We start from the raw sequence: 23,703 nt of genomic DNA on the forward strand, positions 1-23,703 counted from the left end.
TTTCATATTGGCCACTTAGCTGAATGCCAAGCTTTCAAATTCAATATGAGCTCTCAAAAACTCATTGGAGTTCTTGCATAGATTTACATATAACTAGAATACCTATTGTTTTCTATTAACCTATCTTTAAAAACAAAACAAAACAAACAAAACAAAAACAAAAAACCCCAGCTGTGTCTCCCTTGAGGAGTGGAATCCAGCCTTCCCTACGCTCCTGCTTGGTATGGGTTGGGTTCTTACCAATACCTGTGCTCCAGCAGTCACTGAGAAACCCACTGCCAGACTGCCTGGCCCACCTGCTTCCAATCACTGCTGGTGAGCCACAGCACACATGGTGAGTACCTGCTGGATAGTGGAGAAAAACTCCAAGCTCAGACCCTGGCCTATGACCCTTCCCGCTCATAGATGAGACCAGAGATGCTAGGACCAGGGTGAGAGAACACAAACATCTCCCCATCTGCTCCCCCCTAGGCCCTACCATCTATCCACCAAGGAAGCTTTAAGCAAAGGATCTGCAGCAAGTCACTGAAATTCTTGAGTTGCTTGAGCCTAACTCATTGACCTATTTGCATCATACTGAAGGTGGCTAAATGAGAGGATGCACAGAGCACGGGTGCCCCCTCTTTTGTTCATTCCTTAAAGTCTTATCAGCCATCCACCCTTATTACCTACCTAGTGTCACCCTATTCAGGAAGGTGGAGGCTGCTGCTTACCTGGATGGCTAGCTGGGCTATAGCCACCTGGGGCAGTGCTAGGTAGAAAAGGACAGATGTCAACATGGCTGCTGTGCTCTGGGACAGGACATAGGACACCCCCCCCAGAGGGGGCAAGCCAATTGGTACAGAGCAGTACCAGAGTGAGGGCAGGATTTGAGTGTGGGCCCACATCAAAAATCTGCGCCATGCTCACCACCACCAGTTCTTCAGGCAAGGTTGAGGGACTGTGCCTAGCACAGAGCTACCACTGGGGCATGAGGCCCCAAGAATAGCCCCTACAAAGACCAGGATGCCCAGGCCTTCAGCCAGCACATCTCTCCCAAACCGTTGGCTCTATAGGTCTTGGGGGTACGTAGGGGAGGGAAGGCAAGATCAGGCTGGCTGTCTGCTCCACTTTTCTACCCCCTGGTCTCTCATATCTCTCCTTCTCCACCTCTCTCTGTCCCCCACCCCCTCAAAAAACTCTCCCAACCAGGCCTCCACCACTTCATCCTGCACTGCCCCTCCCCCAGCACCTGTTGTACAAGGAAGGAAGGACTAAAAGACAGAATAAGGGAGTGGTCAGAAAACAGACCCCCACTGGCTTGGACTGGAATTTAACAACAGAGAAGAGGAAAGTTCTGTTTCCTCAGAAGGTTCTCAGAAGGAAGGAGTCTATGGAAAAAGATGGTGGTTTCTCCTCTCTGCAAGAACCTTATCTCCTAGACCATAATTTTGCCAGTCAGGCTCAGAGTCTCTGTTTGGTGTCCTGCTCCAGTTTGGAGACTGCTTTTCTAGGTCTAAGTGAGTGGAGTTGGGATGAGGAGCAAGTGTTTCAGGTGCTTTTTCTGGAGGAAGAGGCAGCCAGAGAGGTGAGAGCTCTACTCTTGTGATTAAAGAACATCTCATGTCCTCCCTTCAGCCAATAGAGAGGAACCTCATCCCTCAACCTGCTACCCCTACCCAGTCAGTGGTCTCCATAAGGGAGCCTTAGACTTTTATACTCACACCTAAGCATCCACTATCCCCAGCCTTAGCCCTTCTCTCTCCTATACTAAGCTCTTTCTTCCTTTTTAGCCCTCTGACCCAAACTCACTAAGGGAGGAGCAAGAGCTTATAATGGCTTCTGTCCACCAGAGGTGCTTACAGTGAAGGTAGAGACTCATCCTTCCACTTCCTAATCATCTTTATAAACCTGGGTTTCGGGAGCCAGAGAGGTAAAGAGGAAAGCTAAACTGAGGATCTGGAAGACAATAAGAATTCCAGGGAAGGCAAGGTAAGAATATTTCCATTCCTCACCAGAAACAGAGCAAGCCAGCAAGAAAGTATTAAGGCTGAATTGGCAATCAGGCCATTGGAATCTGCAAAAGAAAGTTCCTTTGAGGAAAACTGCCTGGGAGTGGAGGGGATTCCTGGAGTCTAACACTCTTGGGATCACCCAGGACAGACCCTAATTTGTTTTCGTCTTCTTTTCTGGTTAGCTTGTTCGCTTTTTGTGTTATCACTCTACTTCATTCTTGTATTTGGGGCTCTTTTCAGGGGTTGCCAGAATTTTTAATTCTAGATTCTCTGACTTCTCTCTTCTGGCCTTAAATAAGCATACAAAATTTTTGAATTTTTTTCCTACTAAGAACTATGAAAGTGGAGAAATAGGATTTGTAAAATAACAAACTTGGAATAATTACAAAGTTATTTTGTAACTTGTAGTAGTGATCATCCTAGAGTCTCAAATATCTCTACAGTAGACTGAATTATCTCTGGGTTACTAACAATCAGCCTTCCAACCTCTTTATATTCCTGGGGCTAGGGATCCTAAGTTCACTATACCCTCTTCCATAAAGAAGGCTCTATTTCTCAGTCTCCTAGAGGTGCCATAAGAAGTATAATCCATAATATTAGGTAGTGAGTGCATCTATAAATCTCAGAGAATCTGCAGGCAGAGCTGTTTGTCTTGTTTCATTTCTCCACAGGGTTTTCATGTAATTACCATACCCACCTCTGAGGTTATCCAGGACCAGTTTACTACCTCTCTGAAGTTGCTCCCTGGCCAGTCCATATCATCATGACCTAAAGAATAACCTAGGTCTGAGTTTCATAAAAATATCTAACCTGCTGGGGCACCTGGGTGGCTCAGTCAGTTAAGCATCTAACTCTGGGTTTCAGCTCAGGTCATGATCTGTTTGTGAGTTTAAGCCCCACGCTGGGCTCCATGCTGACAGTGCAGAGCCTGCTTGGGATTCTCTCTCTCCGCCCCTCCCCCACTTGCTCAGTCTCTCTCTCAAAAATAAATAAATAAACTTAAAAAAATATATATCTAACCTGCTGACCTAACAGGATTGTATCAGGATCAAATGAGATATACCCTGGCAATATACACATTAAGTTAGCTGCCTTAAAATGTAAATGAACTGATTCATGAATTAATCATATATATACATAATTTATGATTATCAAGTATTGAACATCCTCTCTGGCAATTACAATGTGGGTGAATCGAGATATGGTCCTGAGGGGTTGGGTGAACTTCCATCTCTCCATCTACCATGTGGAATCTCTATCCCAGCCCCATATTCAGAATGCCAGATCAGCATGTAACCCAGCTCCATTGTGTGGACAGTTTCATAGGACAAAGGCCCCAGCATAGCACAAGCCAGCCTAGCAGCCCCTTTGGCTAGCTCCTGAGGGCCCCCCTTCTCTCTCTTTCTCTGGTTATGCTTTGCTGACTGCTGACTCCTGGCAAAGTCCAGAACAATCACCAAGCTCTGTGCATCATCCCTCTCCCATCCATAGTTAAGGGCTCCAATTAGCACTTGGATCAGGTGAGAGCTCCCACATATTAGAAATGGGCTAATTCAAGAAACAGAATGAAAATAGACTGAAACATCCTGTACTTGGCTCCTTCTCCCCTTCTTTTCATAGGGAGTCAGATACAGCTCTAAGCCAGGGAGACCAGTGCTCACTATGGTTAGGTTCTGTTCTAAGTACTTAATAGTATGTGTGTTATCTCATGTACTGGTTTTCCCTAGGACTGCACAGTTTATTCCCTACTTATTCTATTGACATCCTATCCTTGGATGACTTCACCTATGTCTGCTCTCCCTCAAAAACTATTTTTTTAATTAAAAAAAATTTTTTTCAAAGTTTATTTATTTTGAGAGAGAGAGAGAGAGAGAGAGAGAGATACAGTATGCCCACAAGCTGGGGAGGGGCAGAGAGAAGGAGAGAACAGAATCCCAAGCAGGCTCCGCATCATCCATGCAGAGCCTGATGCAGGGCTTGAACTCATGAACTGCGAGATCATGACCTAGCCGAAATCAAGAGCTGGATGCTTAACTAACTGTGCTACCCAGGCACCCCTCTCCCTCAAAATTTATATCTATATATTTACAGAAAATTTTCACCTGGGTGTCCTATGGACACCTCAAATACAGCCTGTCTGAAACAGAATGGATTATCTTCCCCCCATTCAAACATGCTTTTCTTCTGTATCCAATCATTAAATCAGAAACCTATGAATCAGCTTTGATTCCTTCCCCTATCCTCCCATTTTCACCTAACCAGTCACCACCAGAACTCTACCAATTCTGTCTTTTAGATGACTTAACCCACACCATGTCCCACTTGAGAACTCTATATCCTGTTTGACCCTGTTTCTGGTCTCATTCCCTCTCCAATTCATTCTCTATGTTGCTGTCAGCTTTATCTTTATAAAAACACCTATAATTTGTCATTTCCCTGGGTCCCTTCAACAGCTCCTGAACATCTGAAAGACATTACTATGGGGTGCCTGGGTAGCTTAGTCAGTTAAGTATTTGAGGTTAAGCGCCTCTTTTTTTTTTTTTTTTTAATTTTCAACGTTTATTTATTTTTGGGACAGAGAGAGACAGAGCATGAACGGGGGAGGGGCAGAGAGAGAGGGAGACACAGAATGGGAAACAGGCTCCAGGCTCTGAGCCATCAGCCCAGAGCCTGACGCGGGGCTCGAACTCACGGACCGCGAGATCGTGACCTGGCTGAAGTCAGACGCCTAACCGACTGCGCCACCCAGGCGCCCCAAGCGCCTGACTCTTAATTCTGGCTCAGGTCATGATCTTACAGTTCCTGGGATCAAGCCCTGAGTCAGGCTCTGCACTGCCAGTGCAGTTGGAATTGCAGTTGGGATTCTTTCTCTCCCTTTCTCTCAAAATAAATAAATAAACATCAAATTAAAATACATTACTATAAATACAGGACTCCTCATAATTTACCCTCAACTTTTCCAACTGTTCTCCATATCTCTGCAGCATGAGGCCCTGGCAATTTTGTGCTTCTTGTGGCTTCTCAAATACTTCATTCTGTTTCATTACCCAGTGCTTTAGCAGAAGCTGTTCCCTACACCTTGAATGTCTTTTCCCCTTTCATATGTCAAGTGAAACCCTATCATTTCTTAATTATTATGCATGGAAACGTTAAGAATTAATTACTTGTACATTAGCAACGAGGTAGGCAAATCATCTCAATGACGAAGGTGAGTTTTTATCAGATAGATGGTCAGTCTGTGAAAGGAAAATAATACAACACATGACAGGCAAGAAGCTATTTCCTCAGCAGGGAATAAAGTAACAGAGGTGTATCTAAGTGACAGTGTGAGAAATCTGCAATGATTGCTTCAGCTCTCACACCTAGGATGGAAACAAAGGAGAAAAGCTACAGAAACAGAACTCAGGAACTTTCTTCTCATTACCCCCAAAATACAAAGTACTGAGAGAGCAGGACTTTTCAGAAGGAGAGGGAATGCTCTCCTCCATGCCTTCGCTCCTAGGCTTAGGAGGAACATAAACCACTCTTCTCAGACACATTAGGCAGGATGTGTGAAGGCTGGACCAGGCTGACCCCTGGTGGAGAGAATGAACCAGTCATTGCACTCCAAGACTGTGATCGCAACACTTTCTACCTTTATCCTCGTTGATTTACTAATTCAAAAACAACAGTACTTACCCTGTGTTTAGGGTAAAACCGAGGCCTTAGGTCACAGAGAACAAAGGGCTTAATCGTCATTCCTAAGAATTCTTAAGAAACCATTCTTAATTCCCATTCTTAAGAATCTAATGGGTGAGATAAGTAGCTGCCCCTTTAAATGTTCCCTTCTCAGCAGCCCTAGGGAGAGTGGGAGTCGTTAGGCGGCTAATGCAGTAAGTAGTCCAGGGGAGAAATGTGATGGGGATTGAACGACCATCAGATATATGTGAGGGAGACAAATCCAAGGGCTTCCAGGTTTCTGGCTTGGGCAACTGGTTGGTTATGGGTTGCAGTTCACAGGGTCAGGGAACCTACGCGGAGGAGGAATGGTGTGTAAGAAGACGAAGTAAGTTTTAGACACGTTAAGTTTGAGGTCACGGGAGGGATGGGAGTGGGCTACATCCAGGTAGAAATCTCTAATAGGTTGTTGGATATACAAATGGGATATACAAATCAGGAAAGAAATATGGGGTAGGGATTTAAAGTCCTTTCTCCAGTAACTCTGAACATATAAAAACCAACGTTTACAGTATTTACACATTATTATAAAACAGCCTGCTACTTAACCTAGTGGTTGTCAAGTTGTATTCTAGGTTATGCTCTCGTTTAATTTTTGTCAAGGTCTAAAGGGTTATTTTTTACAAATGAGAACACTTAAGGATCAGATTAAGTGATTTGCCCAAGGTCACACAGAGGAGCTAGGTTTGAATCCGATTACTGTTTAATTCTAAAATCTATACTTTTTGACGTCTTGCTACACCGTCTTTCTAAAGGTCCTACTTGGTAAAAACGTGAGCATTACTGCCGGGAAAAAACCGAAATAAACCGTACCAAGCGCATGCGGACCAAGAACATATTTCACTAAGATGGCGGCTCCCCTGCTGGACGCAGGCTCCCTTACGTCATCACACTGCGCGGCCGCCTTTCGCCCACCACGTCGGAAAGTAGCAGGCGGGCAGATGGCCCGGTCCCAGGCCAGAGGGCGTGCCCTATTCATCCCTGGCGCAAGATGGCGCTGCCTTTTGCACGTTCGCTGTTCTTGTGCCGCTGGGGAGCTAAACGATTGGCGGTAGCCGTCGCGGAAGCCCGCAGAGGTAGGATTATCTCTTTTACTCTCTTTTATCTCCAAAATGGTTTCCGTTATTCCCGAGAGTCCCCTTGGGTCTCTCCCTGATCTGCTTTGGTCTTGAGAGTCCAAACCTGGGACACAATCTGGCTTTTTTTTTTTTTTTTTTTTTTTTATCCCGAGGCTTTTCCAGTCTGAAAGCCCATATTGGAGCGCCTCACTCTTGCCCGCGTGACATTTTCTGTTTCCTCGTGAGCGAATGACTGTTTCAGATCGTAATACGTATATATCACTAGATCTAGGGGTTTAGCCCTCGTCATCATCTAATCTCTTTGCTCTGCTCACAGGCATCAGTTTCAAACTGGAAGAAAAAACCGCCCACAGCAGCCTGGCGCTCTTCAAAGGTGACACAGGTGTCAAGTATGGCATAGTAGGATTGGAGCCCACCAAGTTGGCCCTGAATGTGGAGCGCTTCCGGGAATGGGCCGTAGTGCTGGCAGACACAGCAGTCACCAGTGGCAGGCACTACTGGGAAGTGACAGTGAAGCGCTCCCACCAATTCCGAATAGGAGTGGCAGATGTGGATATGTCCCGGGATAGCTGCATCGGTGTTGACGATCGTTCCTGGGTGTTCACGTATGCCCAGCGCAAGTGGCACACCATGTTGGCCAACGAAAAAGCCCCTATTGAGGGCATGGGGCAGCCAGAGAAGGTGGGGCTGTTGCTGGAGTATGAGGCCCAAAAGCTGAGCCTGGTGGATGTGAGCAGGGTCGCTGTGGTCCACACGCTACAGACAGATTTCCGAGGTCCAGTGGTACCTGCCTTTGCCCTATGGGATGGAGAGCTGCTGACCCACTCAGGGCTTGAAGTGCCTAAAGGCCTCTAGTATGTGTTTCATTGGAGTGCCCAATCATGCTCTTCCTTGGGTAGCCTCCTGGTGAAACTGTCTGAAGCCTTTTAATTTTGCCGCTAAGCAACCTCCAACTCCCGCAATTCAGTGTTAGGCCCTCTGTGCAATATCTTAGTCTTTTTCCTTTCCCCTACCCTGTGAAAACTAGGCACACAGCCACCCTCTCCCCTCCCCCAATCTACTGCCAGTTTCCTAGGCTACCCTGCGTGTACTTAATGTGACTGGCTTCCTTCAGTCCCTCTGCCTCCCTGTGCCCAGACCTCAGACTGCATTCAGTCCCGGGGTCTTAGCTTTCAACTTTGAATTGATTCATCACTGTGATACCTCTGCCTCCCTTTGCCCCCATGTGATTCCCCCCTCCCCCCACCTTGGGGCTCTACAGAATCTCTCCAGAGTAAATCCTTTCTACCTCTGGCTGGAGAAGTGGTACAATGACTTGGCCCTTTCCCTGTAGCACATACAGAGTCGACTCTGGCTCCCCAGGAAGTTCTTTACTGTCTCTGAATGAAACAGAGCCCTTCTTTCCTAGTACCTCAGTGCCAGACTCTCAGCCCCACACTGCTGCAGCTATCACCACCCAGAGTCCATCTGCCTTAATCTGCACATCCCTGACATCTGGTCAATCCATTATAATCATTGGGCCAGTTACAACCATGATCAAAAGAGACAAGATACTTGTGCCACAGTTGGAACTTCCAGAGGGAGGTGGGAGGCCTGAGGTCTTGCACAATCCCTTTTTGAGCCTGCTCAGACCCATGCCCTCACTATTACCACCCACTCTCCCCTCCACCCCCTCCAGCAGTTGCTGTATCCTAGCAACTCTAGGATACAGTTAACCTAGAGTAGTATTTAGGGTTGACGAAAACATGGTGGGATGAGTATGTACGTGAGATATGTATTGTTTGGGCTCTGTCTGACCTTGTGGTTCCCTCTTATTCTACCTTTATGATGGTGACGCAGCTGGATGCCCCTGTGGGAGAGAGAGAAGGACTGGGCTTAACAATTATAATTTGTGTAATTAAAGTTTATTTGAGCACAAAATACTTTCTCTGTCTAAAAAATTAGCAGTAGCAGCAGTACTTCCTGGCTAAGGAGGGCAGACCTCTCCAGACTATTGAAGTCTGGTGCATAGCTGTCCCACTTCCTTTGTGGATACATACCTGTACATGGTGGCTAGGGCCCCTTTACCAGAGCATCTCTGTCTCTCTCATGATGTTTTTTAAAGAAAGGGAGAGGGGACCTGGGTGAAGACCTGGGATGATTTTGAGTGGGCTAAACCATTAGGCTGTACCTCGAAGAAAGTCAGAGTCTCCATGGATTGCTCTACTGCATGGGTCCACCAAGGCACTTCTCTATACTCTGTCTGCCAAGGGAATGGGGTATTTTCACTCTCACAGAAAGCAGTAGCCTAAGTCTTGGTCCCCACTGAAGCAGTGCGGCTCTCCATAGCATGTTTGGTGGTTATGGGTTAAGTGTGTGGCCAGTCATGCTATTTCTTGAGCAGGTACTGTATGTGCACCCCATGCTCACACCATGCTCTCTAAGTTCTCCTTGGACAGGGCCTCGGCCGCTGCTTCGGCCTGAGTCTCAGATGGTGTATAGGAGTCCTGGTAATCCTGAAGCAGTTTCACCACCTCCAGGTGGTTGAACTGCACAGCATCATCCAGGGGAATGTTGCCCCACCTGAAAGGAACAAAGCCCATGATCAGGCAAAGAAGACATTGAGAACGCTATGGTTAAATAGTGACTGTGGTGGCTGGAGGGCAGTGGGAGAAAAGCTGCTGCTCAGCCCTCCTTTTACCTTAATCCTACTCACCTGTCCTTAACAAAAGGATTCACTTTGCAAGCCTCAATCAGGAATTTAACAACTTCGATGTGTCCTAGGAATATGGGCAGAAGGAAAATGAGATGGCACAGATCCTGAACCTTTTGGTGTTAACATTAGTATAGACTTTTGGCAGCTGGAGTCTGAACCAAAATGGGAAAGGCCTCTTCCCATTTTGCTCCCTGAAGCACCCAATAATAGTTGGCGTGCAAACTGCAGGGCATCTGGACAAAACCAGTTCCTTCCCTTGTAACCTTAAGGGCATATTCGATAGGGATTACTCTTGTTAGAAAAGAAAGGCTCTTAGGGGGTGCCTAGCTGGCTCAGTCAGTAAGAGTATGCAACTCTTGATCTCAAGGTTGTGAGTTTGAGCCCCATGTTGGGAGTAGTTTACTTTAAAAAAAAAAAAAAAGAATAAAATATAAAAAAAGAAAGGGTCTTCTCCTTTTATTTAACCTTTAGATACCTTCAGCTGCAGCAACATGCAGGGCTGTGCGGGAGTCATAATCTTTCTGTTCCATGTCCATGGCTGACAAGGCAAACCTGAGGGTGGTGGAAGATAGCTAGAATTACCCAGATCAGCCTAGAATCACTAGTGTCTTTTCTGAAGTGGGGTCAGACTGGATGGATTCCAGAAAAAGTAAAACAGAGCTTATGGTAAGATCTGTAGACTCTGAGTAATCATGTTCTATACCCAGATGAGACTGTTACTCCTGAATCAGATGGGTGTGATGCTTCCACAAACATCACTACCTGCATGTTTGCTGATGTTGGTGATCTACTCGAGGCAAGGTCCTTAATTACTTCCAAGGATTCTGCTCTTAACACCCAGGTTAATCCTAACAGTGACTACTGTTAATTAAATTCTTATCACATGGCAGTCACTGTACTTAAAATAATCTCCTTAAAAATTTTTTTTCTTTAGTGTTTTTATTTTTGAGAGAGACAGAGCATAAACGGGGGAGGGGCAGAGAGAGGGAGACACAATCTGAAGCAGGCTCCAGGCTCCAACCTGTGAGCACAGGGCCTGACGCAGGGCTTGAATTCACAAACTGCAAGATCATGACCTGAATGGAAGTCGGATACTTAACCGACTAAGCCACCCAAGGGCCCCTAAAATAATCTCATTTAAATGCAATCTGTGCTATTTTATCTGGCTCTAAAGCTGAAGCACTTAACTATTTTGCTGTGTTGACTCCTAATGAGATCTCTGACCAGAAGTATTTTAGTGTGTTTATTTAGTACCTTCGAAGAGCTGAGACATCTCCACTATAGGCAGCAAATAATAGGTTCACCACAGTCTTGTTCTGGAAAACAAATTATACCCACCTTAGATTAACTGTGACTTTGAGCTCACCCATGCCCAGCTCTACCCTGTGACCCTTCTACAAAGATGCTTAGCCAAGGGTATTGCTAAAGCATTATGGAATGTTATATTCTGAAATATTCTTATAAGCCACCTTGGGTTTTCCTTACCCGAACTTCTCCCCCTTCACGCCGTGGGTCTAACTTCCGAGCACAGTGCCTCAGGTTGTCGTAGTTGTGGAAATTGAAGAGAGACACCAACTTCTAGAATCATAAGCCAAAGAGATTGTTTACTTACTCCCTGCACTTCGTAGAAGCTCAAAATTGTTTCATTTACTCATTCAAAAACATTAAGTCCTACATGAAAAGTAACTCACCTGGCAGAAGCTGATGCCCCTGTGGCTGTTCCCTAGCTTGTCCAGTGGAGGTGACAGACACATCATTCCCATGACATTAGGTACTACTAGGAGGATGGCTCCTGACACAGCTGACTTGGCTGGCAGGCCCACCTTGGGGACAAAGTTGAAACTGAGGATAAGCTAGAGGTGCCCCCAAGTCCAGATTAATAAGTTAGTCTATCCCAAATGACTGCATAGGCAAAGCCATATCCATCTCAACCTTTTGGCTTGTTAATTAGCTTCTTTTCTTACTAATCTCCTGCCCTCTCTCCCTTAAATTAATGGCTTCAGTAAGGAAATATTTGTTGAGTGTCTATGCTGTGCCTGATGCTGCCCTAGAACTAGGACAGTATCATTTGACTTCATTCTGGTGGTAGGAGATACATCATCAACAGAGAAAAATAACCACAGCTTGCGGGAAAACACAGGAGAAATGAAGTAGGGTGCAGGGATAGAGAATGAAGTGGGAGGGGGCCTACTGGAGACAGGATGGTCAGAAAAGCCTCTCTGAGGAAGTGGCATCTAAACTGAGACCTAGAGAAGTGCCAGGCACGTGAAGAGCAGCAGAAGAGTGGCTTAGAAGCTGCAGCATCATGTATTGATGTGTTTGAGGGATTTGGTGTGTTTGACAAACTCCCCTAAGGATTCTCAGCCTAACTGCCTGGCTGGAAGCTACTGAATGACAGGCAGGAACAAGCTTCCATCCTCAACTTTGAGAGACTCCGTGTCCTCGTGTCTCGGCTCTGGACTGGTGGCAAATGGATGGCAGGGCCAGCAGCACTCACATGGAAGGCAAACTGGCCTGAGAAGTCGTACATGCCGCAGGAGTGCATGAGGCTGAGGGTGTTGCGCACTGCTTCAGCGCTCAGCACGCTCTCTCCTGTGATGGGGCAGATCCCGCCATTGGCCAGGGTGGCTGCCATGACACTGCCTGACTCACAGGTCACCTCCACGGAGCACAGCTATGGAGACAAGGCAGAGGTGAGGGTGCAGTGTGGATGTGAACACTGTGCTCTTGGGTCTAGAGCAATGTTCTTGGCATCCTGATCTTTCAAAAAGTTCCCCTGGTGTTTCTGAAGGACACCAGAACCACTGAAAAGGAGCATCCCTCTTGTGGGTGAGAGCAAGGATGGCAGTCTGTCCTGTTCCTTTGGCCCGGAGCTAAACAGAAGTGTTTCCTCACCTGGAAATAGAGATCAAGGGCAGCCATCATGTCCACCCCCTTAGGAAAGCACTGTAAGAAAGAAGAAGGGAGAGCATTTCTTTTCAGGCCATCAGCAGATCCTGTCACACTGCCAGGATCTCAAGCAAAGTCCCCAGCCCCAGTTGCCCTTCCACCAGCTGCAGAATTCCCGGGGACTTGATATGCCGGCCTCTCCCAATTACCTTCTTTTCCTTTAGATAGTAGCCAATGGCATAATTCCGATCCCCTGTTTCCTTCTCTGACTGGAATCTGAAGCAAACACTGAATTTAGTACTTGATGTTTGAGGGTGGGTGTAAGGAGAAGGGAAAAATACCTTCCTTGAGAGAGATAGAACTAGATCACATATGTCAAACTAAATCAGCCCCTGTATAAATTCTCACAGTAATACTGGAGGAAACTTCTGACCCTGAGGAAACACTGGGCAAAACTTTATTGTAAAGCATAAAAAAACAAACCAAACCCAAAATGGGTCATCTAGTTTGGGAAAACTGATGAGCATTTTGGCCTTGAGGGACTTGTCAAGAAAGGGTTTAAGAATAAGCCCTCATACTGCCTCTCTTAAGTACTAAGTAGAAATGGAGGGATGCCTGGGTGGCTCAGTTGGTTAAGTGTCAGACTCTTGATTTTGGCTGAGGTCATGATCTGATGATTCATGGATTCAAGCCCCACGTCTGGCTCTGTGCTGACAGTGCAGAGCCTGCCTGGATTCTCTCTCTCTTCTCTGCCCCTCTCCTGTTCACGCTTGCACACACACGCACCCTCTCAAAATAAATAAAAACTTAAGAAATGGAACAAGTTTTTTTACAAAGTAAACATGTCAATGAAGGGACTCTGAGGAAGCTATGTGGCCAAAATTCCCCTGGATTTCTTGCTCTTAAGATTTATCACCACCCCCACCTTCTCTATCACACACATGCACACACAAACACACCCCACAATGTATTCATCCAATCCTATGAACAGAGCCTTACGTAGCATTGCTGAAACCCATGTATTCGTTCCCAGCCATTTTGTTCAGATACTGTAATACCTAAAAGAGAAAAAGGAGCATGGAAGGCACCACATGAGAGAGAACCTCTACTAAACACATACTAGCCTGCCTAACTTTTTTGAACTCCTCAGTCCTTATCATAGCAGGGACTCAAGAGGCTTTTTCCCTCTGAGGCCACAGATCCCCACACCTCTGGAAATAAAGCTTCTAGTATGGGCTGGTGCATTATCAAAGTGGGATTAGAGCCACGCACTGGGACACCTGGAAAGGATAACATGCCATCAAGAAAAGCAGCCAGGAGCTGAGTAGCAAGGGAACTTACAAAATCAAACTTCTCTGCTTTGTTACAGTCCATCTGCAAAGAGAGAGAGAGAGAGAGAGAGAGAGAGAGAGAGAGAGAGATCAGCATTTCAAACCTAGGAGGATGACAGGAGTGCCAGGAGGACCTAGTGGAGTTAATGTCTTAGACTGGTTTTGCTAGTGACTTTTTTTTTTTTTTTTTTTACAACTGAGTCTTTTTGTATACCTGCATATCATATCCAATGATCTTAAAAACCAAACCATTTAGATTTTAGTATCAAGTAATGAGTACAAATAACCTCACCCCATCTGTGAGTTTTACTCATCCCTGAGCCTCACTTCCATTTCCATTCTCAATCCCAGCCCTCATCTGACTCTCACTTTCCTTCTCCTGATTCCAGTCCTGTCCCCAAGCCCCATTCCTATTCCTGATCCCCATCCTCATCCCTTATGGCCCAAGCTAGAACCATACTCTATCCCTATCCCTGACTCCCATAGCTATCTCCAACTGGAGTGACAGGAATGGGATCAGGAGGCGTGTTGCATTTAATACTCAATTACATCAATTATATTGATAACTGAAATAAAGCTGAAGATTTTAGCCGAGTGTCAGGTCCAATAGGCCCACTTAGATGGGAATGGAATGAGGCAGGTGCCAGTTACAGGGCTGTAGACAGAGCTATCCCAGGGCAAGGGGAGAGCCTGAGCCTGGTCTGGTCTCCCATTCCACCCCCACCACACTCCATTGCTTCCTGTACATGTCAACTATAGTGTCAACACCATAGGGACTCTGACACCTGAGTCCCAGGGGGGAGGGTACCTAACACCACCTTCCCCAGGAGGGGCTGTGATTGGCTCTGGAGTGTTGCGGCCCACACTGTTCTCAGGTTCTTGCTCAAGCCCTGGGAGACCTACAGCTGACAGACCAGCCTGATACCCTTGCTCAAGGCCAACTCACAGTTTCAGGTGACGTGAATAGCTGCCCTGGCCTGGCCATTCACCCTTCTTTCTGTGTCCCTCACCCAGAAGTGGCCAATCAGTACCCAACGGTGCTGTCCTCCCCCTGTGTCTGGCATTTGGCCCTTGGTCCTAGGCAGGGGTCAAGACCTGAAGACCTGCTCACTTCTCTAAGGGCCAGGAAGCTCTGGGCTCCAGACTCAGGGTTGGGGGCAGAGGTACAGCTCCTTTTACTAACATCTTCGACATATGTGGGTCCTTGCTGTGCCCTCACTACTTCCTGGGGACCCTCATAGGAACCAAGGCCCAGCAGTCTCCTGGAGAACTGGGCAGATATGTGGGATATAGGAACAAGGGGGTTTAGAGAACAGTACCTTCCAGATGGCTAGGATGGCACTGACCTTGATCAGGGAGCTCACAACAATGGCACCAGCATTGACCATGGGGTTATGGGGGATTCCTGGAGAAATACAAACCACCCAGAGTTTTATTAGCTGCTGAGCAAAGCCTCCTTTACAGCTGGCCCGCTCTGCAGGCTAGACAAGAAAAATTTCTTTGCTGGGGAGGATGAAATGACAGAGCTAATCAGCAAAGTCAGAGAAATAAACAAACAAGGCTGGAGGGATAGGTGGGAATAAGAAGAGGGACATCTATGAGTCTGGCCTGAGCCCTGGTAGTGCTCACCTTCCTCATTGAGAGAGAGCTTGTTGTAACGTAGGCCACTGGGCTCCTTGCCCACAAACTTGTGCACGTAGTCAGTGCCTAGGGTGCTTATGGAGATGGCATAGGTGAGGGGCTTCACACAAGACTGCAGGCAGAAGGGGATCTTTGTGTGGCCCACGGAGTGCCTGGGGGCAGATAGGTGCCACGAAAGGGATCAGCCTATGTTCTGCACCCGTGCTCTGCCTCCCCTTCCTCTCACCCAGCATCTTACCGCTGACCATCCACAGTGCACAGGGAGACACCCCACAGGTCTGGATTGGATTTGGCCAGCTGAGGGATGTAGGCCGCCACCTGGGCATGAGTGGGGAGACAAAACAGACAGAATGGAGATATGGATGTAGAGGGGGAACAGAGATAATCAGAGTCAGGATAAAGGTGAAAATTCTGTCTTCTGAAGGGCAATAGGGTTCCCTCCTGCCTGTTGTTCTCAGGGACACCCAAGCCTTAAGTCCAAGAAGGCCTTAGCTTTCTGTAGCTCTATTCCTATAGAGATGGCAGTAAAGCCTACGGAAAGTAAAAAGAGGAAAATTCTGGGTTTTGGTTCTCAGGCTCAATTACCCTATAGGTCTCTTTCAAAGTTCAATTGAATCCTTTATGCCACTTGTCCCCTAAGAAACTTCAGATTCCTTCACCTGCTCTAGAAATCACATGTATAGAAATACATAAAGCATTTGTCCCCATTTTTAGAGGTTCTGCTTATCTCTCATCCATGGATTCCCAGCCCCAAGAAATTTCCAAGAAGCAAGGTAGATCTGGCCCAGAGCCCTTGCCCCTCCCTTAGTCCCCTGGCCCTCACTTTGCCTCCAGTGAGCTCTTTGGCATCCTCAAAGATGCGATCCACATGGCTCGTGAACTCCTCAAAATCAGGAATGACAAACTTCTTTCGGAATGCCTGGGTCAGGAGCACAATGTTGCTGCTCACACACCTGGATCCCAGACACGATTGGGTTAGGGGGCTGGAGAGATGCAGCTGTGACTCACTCTGGAGCCATGGAAGTTGGGAATAAAGAAGGCGTGAGTGGTCATGAGGTTTGGGACCAACAGCTCTATAACCTTTGGCATGTCACTTTATCTTTCTGGGTCTTAAGTTTCTTTTGCCCCTAAAATGAGGGGTTGTTGTAATGATGTGGAAAGATACCCCAAGACAGTGTCTTGGGATATAAGAAAAAAATACCCATATAATATGTATAGTGGGCCACCTTTATATTTTAAGAATCCTAAGTCATATAAGTATATTTATATATATTCCTGTATGTATGTAAATGCATAGGACATTATCTAGAAGATACCCACTAATCTGTTAACAATGTTTACTTCTGGGAAAGGGGACTGGGATTGGGGAGAGAGGGAAAGGAGAACATGTATTTCTATATTGTTTGAACTTATTATATATAATGAGTATATGCATGTTCATATGTTACTTGTGTAATAAGTAATAAAATGAAGGGTCAAACTATCCAATCCCCAAGAGCCCTCCCTGCTATTATAGTCTATGTCCACATCAGTTTTGAGAGTGGGTGCCCTTGTTTCTGGGGCCCTCACTTTTGGAAGAGATCTCGGTCCAAGAGGCCACCACTGCTGGACTCTCGAACCATGCGGCGCATCTGGCTCATGCAGTCCCGAAGCCGGGGATCTGATGTCTGCAGTCCAGTGGCCTTCAGTGCCTTTAGGGGAAAGAAGAAGCCTGGTAAGGTCAACTACAAGGACAGCAATGCAATCCTAATATTCTTTCCCAATGGATAACAACTAGCTCAATCCCAACTACTGTAATAGGTGGAACAAATGGGTTTGCAGACTAAGAAAGGAGAGAATTGTGCAACTATGGAGACTGATAAAGGTTTCCTGCCCTTTTTTATCAAGGAAGCTGGTTCCTGAACCCTTGGGGTCAAAGTCTCAAACCAAGAAGAATGGCTGAATCAGAAGGTTTCATCTTCCTACCCTGGTCCAGAGACTGGATTGCCTTATGAATCTAGACATCTACTACCATATTGCTACCATGGCCCGTTAGCCATCCCCCCACTTCCCAGAGATCCTGAAGATTCAGTGTTCTGAGCAGGTAGAGAGGAACTTACAGTAGTGAACTTGTGGATAGGGATTCGTTCCTGTCCCTCAGCAATAGTGTAGAAGAGCAGATCACCCAGGCGCGACAGCATGCCACTCTCTGATGAATCACTGTTTGGGGGCAGAGATAGGGGAGGAGGATAGGAACGTGAGAACTGCTCCCTGCTTCTCCTCCTAGAACATGGCCTTATAAAAGTAGATAGGTGTCCTCACTCTATGCCTCCTCCCTGAACCAGCTGATCTAGCCCTATAATTCCAACTTTCACATCTGTCCTGAGAAGTCAAATCTTACTGTCTAGCTTTCTTTTGTTCCTAACCTTCAGACCTTTATTTCTAGCTGCTTTCTAGACATTTCCATTTCTAGATGTCCCATAGGGCACTGCCAAACTCAAAATGTGCAAGTGTCCAAATGTCATTTCCCCTCCCTCCCTCTGCTCCTCTTCTGTGCTTCCCATTTGGGTTAATAGCCGTATCACTCACCCAGGTGCCAACCCAGAAATGTGGAATCATTTGGATAATTCCCATACCTTATATCCATGTTCAGTTGGTAACCCACACTATGTTTCTCAAATCCACCCTGTTTTCTTCCTTTGTGCCAGCACGGCACAGTATAAAGAACAAGAGTTTGCCCCTTAATAGCTGTGTGACCTTAATATAGATAGGAAATCAGGTTATTTAATAATGCTGAACATGCTTCCTCATCTGTAAAATAAGGGTAGTAATGTGTGCTTTACATGGATGAAGTAGGCTTAACTAACAAAACATTTAGTGGAAAATGGTCTTTTATAAAGTAAATGCTCAGTAAACCATGCTTCATCATCAGCTCCATATTGTCTGTTCCCTAACTGCTACCACCCTCCCTTGACTTCCAACCCATCTTCCACAATGTGCCAGTTAACTTTCTAAAAGTCAAATATCATTTCTCTACTCAAAAACCTTTGATAGCTCTCCAGTGCCTACACATAAGTTATTTCTTGGTATGGCATTCAAGGCTCTTAAAACCTACCAACATTCTTTTTCTATTCTCCACCATGTCCCAACACTTCAGTTACGTCAGATAACAGGTAGGTCCTTGTGGACCAGACATGGTTAGGCTTCCTGGCCTTTGCTTATGCTGCAGCTTCTGCATGGAATTACCTTTTTCTCCCTTCACTTGGAAAAGTCCTGCTCATCCTTCAAGGTCCAGATCAAATGTTACTAATTCTATAAAGGCTTCCTCAAACCTCCCAATATTGTTTATGCTGCTGGTATGACACAACACACCATCTTACTGACAGAAGACTCCCTTGCTCCACTGTTAGGGGTGTGTGTGTGTGTGTGTGTGTGTGTGTGTTTAGCATCAACATTCTTTATTTTTATTAAATTAGAAGTACAGGAGTGCCTGGGTGGCTCAGTTGGTTAAGCATCCGACTCTTGATCTTAGCTCAGGTCTTTATCTCAGGGTTACGAGTTCAAGCCCCATGTTGGGCTCTACGCCCAGCATGGAGCCTATTAAAAAAAAAAAAAGAAGAAGTACATTGCAAAATCGTAAACAGGTACGATAATATTTTGGATTACAGATTAAATTCAAAATAAAAAGATGTAGGGGTACCTGGGTGGCTCACTGGTTAAGTGTCCAACTTTGGCTCGGGTCATGATCTCACAGTTCATGAGTTTGAGCCCCACGTGGGTCTCTCTGCTGTCAGTGAGGAGCCTGCTTCAGATCCTCTCTCCCCTTCTCTCTGCCTTTGCCCCACCCTCATGCACTCTCTTTCTCAAAAAAATAAAATAAAATAAAATAAAAATAAAATGACGTAAAATTTTTAAAAAATATTTTAAGTAATCTCTACACCCAATGTGGGGCTCGAACTCACAACCTCAAGATCAAGAGGTGCATGCTCCACTGACTGAGCCAACCAGGTGCCCCAAGATGTAAAAATTTCTAATTCCAATTTTTCTGATTTGAAATTAGAAAACACCTTTAAAAAAAAAATCTCCTACCCCCCCTTACCCATTTTGCGCATCCTACCATCCCCTCCCTCCAGGTCTTTGTGTTTTGGATACCTATGTCTTCCTAACATTGAGCGAAGTCCCTAGCACACAGTGGGTCTTCAATAAAGAATTACCAAGTTACGTTTCTAGGAAGGTCCCTATTGCCCAAAATATCTCTCTTGCTGGCTTATAATGCTTAACATTCCAGGTATTAAAAACTTCTTGGTCTTCAAGAGTTCTATTAATATGTTAACAGATTTAGAGAAATTATTTTATCAGATCATTCCAAATATGACAGCTATTTGAGATTAAGGCCCTTTAATATCTTTGATCCAACAATTTGACTTCCAGGTATTTATCTCGTAAGTGTACTTACATACCTACAAAATAACATATTCCCATTTATTGCATTGTTAGCAATAGTAGTACTAGAAACAATGTAAATTTGCATCAACAGGGAACTGCTTAAATTATGGTACATTCATGTAATGGAATATTATGCAGTATAAAAAAGAAGAGATGAGAGAATTCTTTAAGTACTGATATGGAATGATCCCTAACATGTCATATTAACTAAAATAAGCCATCTGTAAAACAGTGTTCATAGTATGGTACTATTTATGTTTAAAAGGAAAAAATATGTTTGCCTTTATAAGCACAAAATATTTCTGGAAGGATATATATGAAACCTGTTAAAAAATAAAAAGAAACCTGTAAGCCTGATTTACCTTCCTCTAGGGTGATGAAGCAAGTGCTGGGCAAAAAGAGTGGGAGGGATACTTCCCACTATATATCTTTTTGCATATTTTGAGCCATATGAATATGTATATATTATTTATTGAATATGGACATATTATCTATTGAAACAAGGCATTAAAAAATTAAAAGTCTCTCAAGAAGCTTGGCATAGTCCAGGCATGTGTGTGTTTAGGGTCAGGGGTCAGAAAGAATACCCGGAGAGGGGTGTTTTCTTGTTTCTGAGGAAATCCAACTGTCACAATGAGGCTAGTGCCTATAAGGAGGACAGAGTCCATCTGGTGATAGAAGAAGGGAGGAGGAAAAAGCTATATGAGGAATAACGCAAGAAGGAAATTATGTAGGAACATTTAGAGGGCAAGTCTCTGTGCCTGGAAGCTGAGGGAAGACAGGAAATAATGCCATACCACTGAAGTATAACAAGCCTTAAGAAAATTGCAAACCCTTTGGCCCAGATAAGGATTGATCTATGATATAATGTTGAGGGGCAAAAAAGCAAGGTGCAGAACAATGTGTATACCATGATACCATTTTCACAAAAAAGAAAGGAAAAAAATATCAACATGTATTTGCTGATATATGCATACAATATCTTTAGAAGGTTATACAAAATATCGATGACAGGTGTCCCTGGGGAGCAAAATTTCCTAGGAATTTACTCTAAGAAATAATTGAACCGGTCCACAAGAATATGTAGTAACCAGATTGAAGACTAGTTAAATAAATTATGATACCTCACACAATGGAATCTTAAAATGGCTAAATAGCAGCCACTAAAATGACAATAATATCACACACACACATTCAATGGTATTAAAAGCTGTTTATAAATGAAAAAGGTTACCAAGGAATATGAAGACTGTAATCCTATTTTTGTTAAAATTTTATATATACATATATAGGGTATGTATGGATATACACCACAATATTAATGGTTACCTCTAATTTGGGATCTTTATTTTCTTCTTGATACTCTATCTTATTTTTCTTTTATAATCAGGAATAACAAAGCTAAATATTAAAAAAACAAACAAGAACCTGAATACCAGGGCATTTTCTCTTTTCTGCCTTCCTTCTCCCCCACCCCCCAAACACAAGAAACCCTCCCCATCATGGTGTCACACTCCAGAGCCAATCCCCCTCCAGTGCTCTCAATTCCTTTTGCTCAAGGGAGAACCAGATCAAGGCTCCTACTAAGAATTCCCTGGAAGCAAAGGCAGCCATAGGCAGGAGGATCAAGGTTCCCCAAAACACTTCCATCACCAGACACCACTGGGTAAGGAAGTATGTGTAGAAGGAACCAGGGATACTACTTGCTTCCCAGGAGGTTTAAAGGTGAGGGAGATTAAGGCTTTGCTCTATCCCACCATTTCTCCCATGGTGATTATTTGGGGAAAGTTGGAATGGAGAGTAGAATGAGACAGAGAGAGGGCTTATTCTTTAAAATTTAAATGTTCCATGTTTCCTTGAGAAGCAGCTGATGGAAAAGGACAGCCTAATAGTTAATGATAAATAAATCATACCTTACTGGTCTGTTACCTGTCAGGACAGGGGCTCCAGTGGTGGTGAGGCAGTGCTGTGTCTATCTGGCTACTTTAATTATGATGTGCATGTCTTTCTGAATGTCATCAGTACATGTCAATGACAGGAGAGATGGTCCATTTTCTGTTCCTGCTATGATAGTGCAGGGACTACTTGGACAGTGTCTATGTTGCCTGCTGGAAAGGACAAAATTCCCTGCTCAGCTCCGTCTGTGTCTCGGAGAAAAGAGGCTCAGCCACCAAGTTTTCCTGGGTGGAGGAGAGAGGTGCAGCCTCTGGGGCAGAATAATAAATAGCCCAAGGGATGAGAACCCTTCAAATCAGGGAGCCTGAGCAGCACAAATAACGGCTGACTGGTTCTGGTTTGGGAAATCTGAGCCTTATAATTTTTTACCCAATTATAACGATTTTCCTCATTTAACAACCAACTGGAAAACCACCCTCATTCTACAGATTAGGAGCCCCGATAACGCACACATCCAACACACATATGCAAACGACACACCACGTACCTGCGCACTAATACACGCGCATCACACATTACACGCCGAGGACATGCCAAAACACAGACACACCATACAGATGGACAGACACAAGTACACCAAGACTCGAGGAGGAGGCTGTTCCATACCCACTCATCCCCTAAAATACATCCTAGGAGGACCTAGGAGAGGGAAGGTGAGGATGCGCGGTGCGCACACGGCCCTGCACTCAGACACGTGCACCAACCAACACGCCGCGCTTGTCTGCGTTCCCAGTTAAGTACGCACCTTGGACAGGCACCATCCCGAGGACCGACCTGCCCAAACGCCCTCCCGGGCGGACGGCATGTTACCGCCCGAGCGCGGCGGACCCAAAACCCCAGATCTAAAAGAAAAGGCATCGCAGGCTAGTGAGCGAGAAGAGAAGGGGAGATGAGGTGCGCTCTCGGGGTAAGGGTACTCCGAGCTGGCGACAACGACAGTGGGAGTGGGAGCGAGCCTGTTCCCCTGCCCCTGTCCCGCAAGCCTTACTGATCCCGGTGCTGCGGCTGGTGGCTGTGCGGCGTCTCTCTGCCCAGCGCCGCGGCCTCACTGAGGTGGTGCCGGACGCCCCCGCCAAGAAGAGGGCTCCGGCTCAGGTGACCCCAGCCTCCCAGCCAGCAGTGACTGCCGGCCCCGCTCAGCGCATTCTGCAGAGCCCTCATAGAGCGCATCCCCCCAGCGCGCCGCCAGCTCTGCCCGAGCGACCTAGGAGTCTGAGCCGTGGCTGGAGGGAGGGGCGGAGGAATCGCGAACGCCGCGAGGTGGAAGGAGCTCTATGTTGGAGTGCGGCGCCCCGGCTGTGGAGGGGAGGAGGGGCCCAGTGGGTGGGGTTGGAGCAGGAGGAGGGGCCCTAAATGTCTCCGGGTCTCTAAATGTCTCCGGCCCCTGCCAGGTGCACTCAATCCCCACCTAGAGAGGGGATGGGCGAGGAGTGCAAGGTATCTAAGGAGAGAAAGCTGCGGAGGATATTTAGCGGGTGGAACCAGAGAGCCGTGCCCGAAGTTGGGATGGACAATGCCCAGGTCCAATCATTGGGGAAGCAAAGACCTTGGGGGCGGAGAAAAGATGAAGTTACCCAATTGAGAGCAAGGCAGTGGGTCGTCCGCAAAAGCCTTGCGGATTCTTTAGTGCCTTGACACCCTGCGGCAGCCTTGCGTACAGACGTTGAGGGCGGGAAAGCCGAGGCTTGGCGATTTGCGAAGCTCCCGGAGGACGCGGCGGCTTCCGAACCATGGAATTCTCGGAGAGAGAGGAGAGCGGTACCTCTCTGCACTCAGATAAGAGTGAGCCCTTTTCAAGAGGCCACCTAGTGACCTTCAACATTCCAAGGCCGGAACCGGCCACGGTAACCCGCCGCGTAGACCGGCACGGAGGTCCAATGAACGCGTGGTCTCCGGCACGCGGTATTGGTGAGTGAGGAGTCAGATGGCCGGAAAATACCCTGACCAGAAACAGCCCCTGCGCACTTTAGGGACTT

General features: G+C 46.1%; 2 protein-coding genes across 2 annotated transcripts; one reads left to right on the forward strand and one right to left on the reverse strand.

The window, feature by feature from the left end:
- Positions 1 to 6,702: 6,702 nt before the first annotated feature.
- On the forward strand, positions 6,703 to 9,805 carry SPRYD4 (SPRY domain containing 4). The gene is made up of 2 exons (XM_047065773.1): positions 6,703 to 6,787; positions 7,107 to 9,805. The coding sequence occupies exons 1-2, from the start codon at positions 6,703 to 6,705 to the stop codon at positions 7,643 to 7,645; spliced, it is 624 nt and encodes a 207-aa protein (XP_046921729.1). The 3' UTR covers positions 7,646 to 9,805.
- GLS2 (glutaminase 2) lies at positions 9,196 to 22,897 on the reverse strand. The gene is made up of 18 exons (XM_047065772.1): positions 22,716 to 22,897; positions 17,446 to 17,545; positions 16,916 to 17,037; positions 16,170 to 16,299; positions 15,585 to 15,664; positions 15,335 to 15,498; positions 15,052 to 15,110; positions 13,716 to 13,748; positions 13,374 to 13,432; positions 12,584 to 12,650; positions 12,381 to 12,431; positions 11,983 to 12,159; positions 11,177 to 11,308; positions 10,971 to 11,063; positions 10,740 to 10,801; positions 9,961 to 10,037; positions 9,486 to 9,549; positions 9,196 to 9,352 (listed from the first exon to the last, which is right to left on the reverse strand). Exons 1-18 carry the CDS (start codon positions 22,895 to 22,897, stop codon positions 9,196 to 9,198), a joined length of 1,809 nt encoding a protein of 602 aa, XP_046921728.1.
- Between the last annotated feature and the right edge of the window lie 806 nt (positions 22,898 to 23,703).

Source organism: Lynx rufus, unplaced genomic scaffold (genome assembly GCF_022079265.1).
Source record: "Lynx rufus isolate CCGP_SWC_20201006 ecotype Redwood Valley unplaced genomic scaffold, mLynRuf1.p SCAF_7, whole genome shotgun sequence".
Lineage (NCBI taxonomy): Eukaryota > Metazoa > Chordata > Mammalia > Carnivora > Felidae > Lynx > Lynx rufus.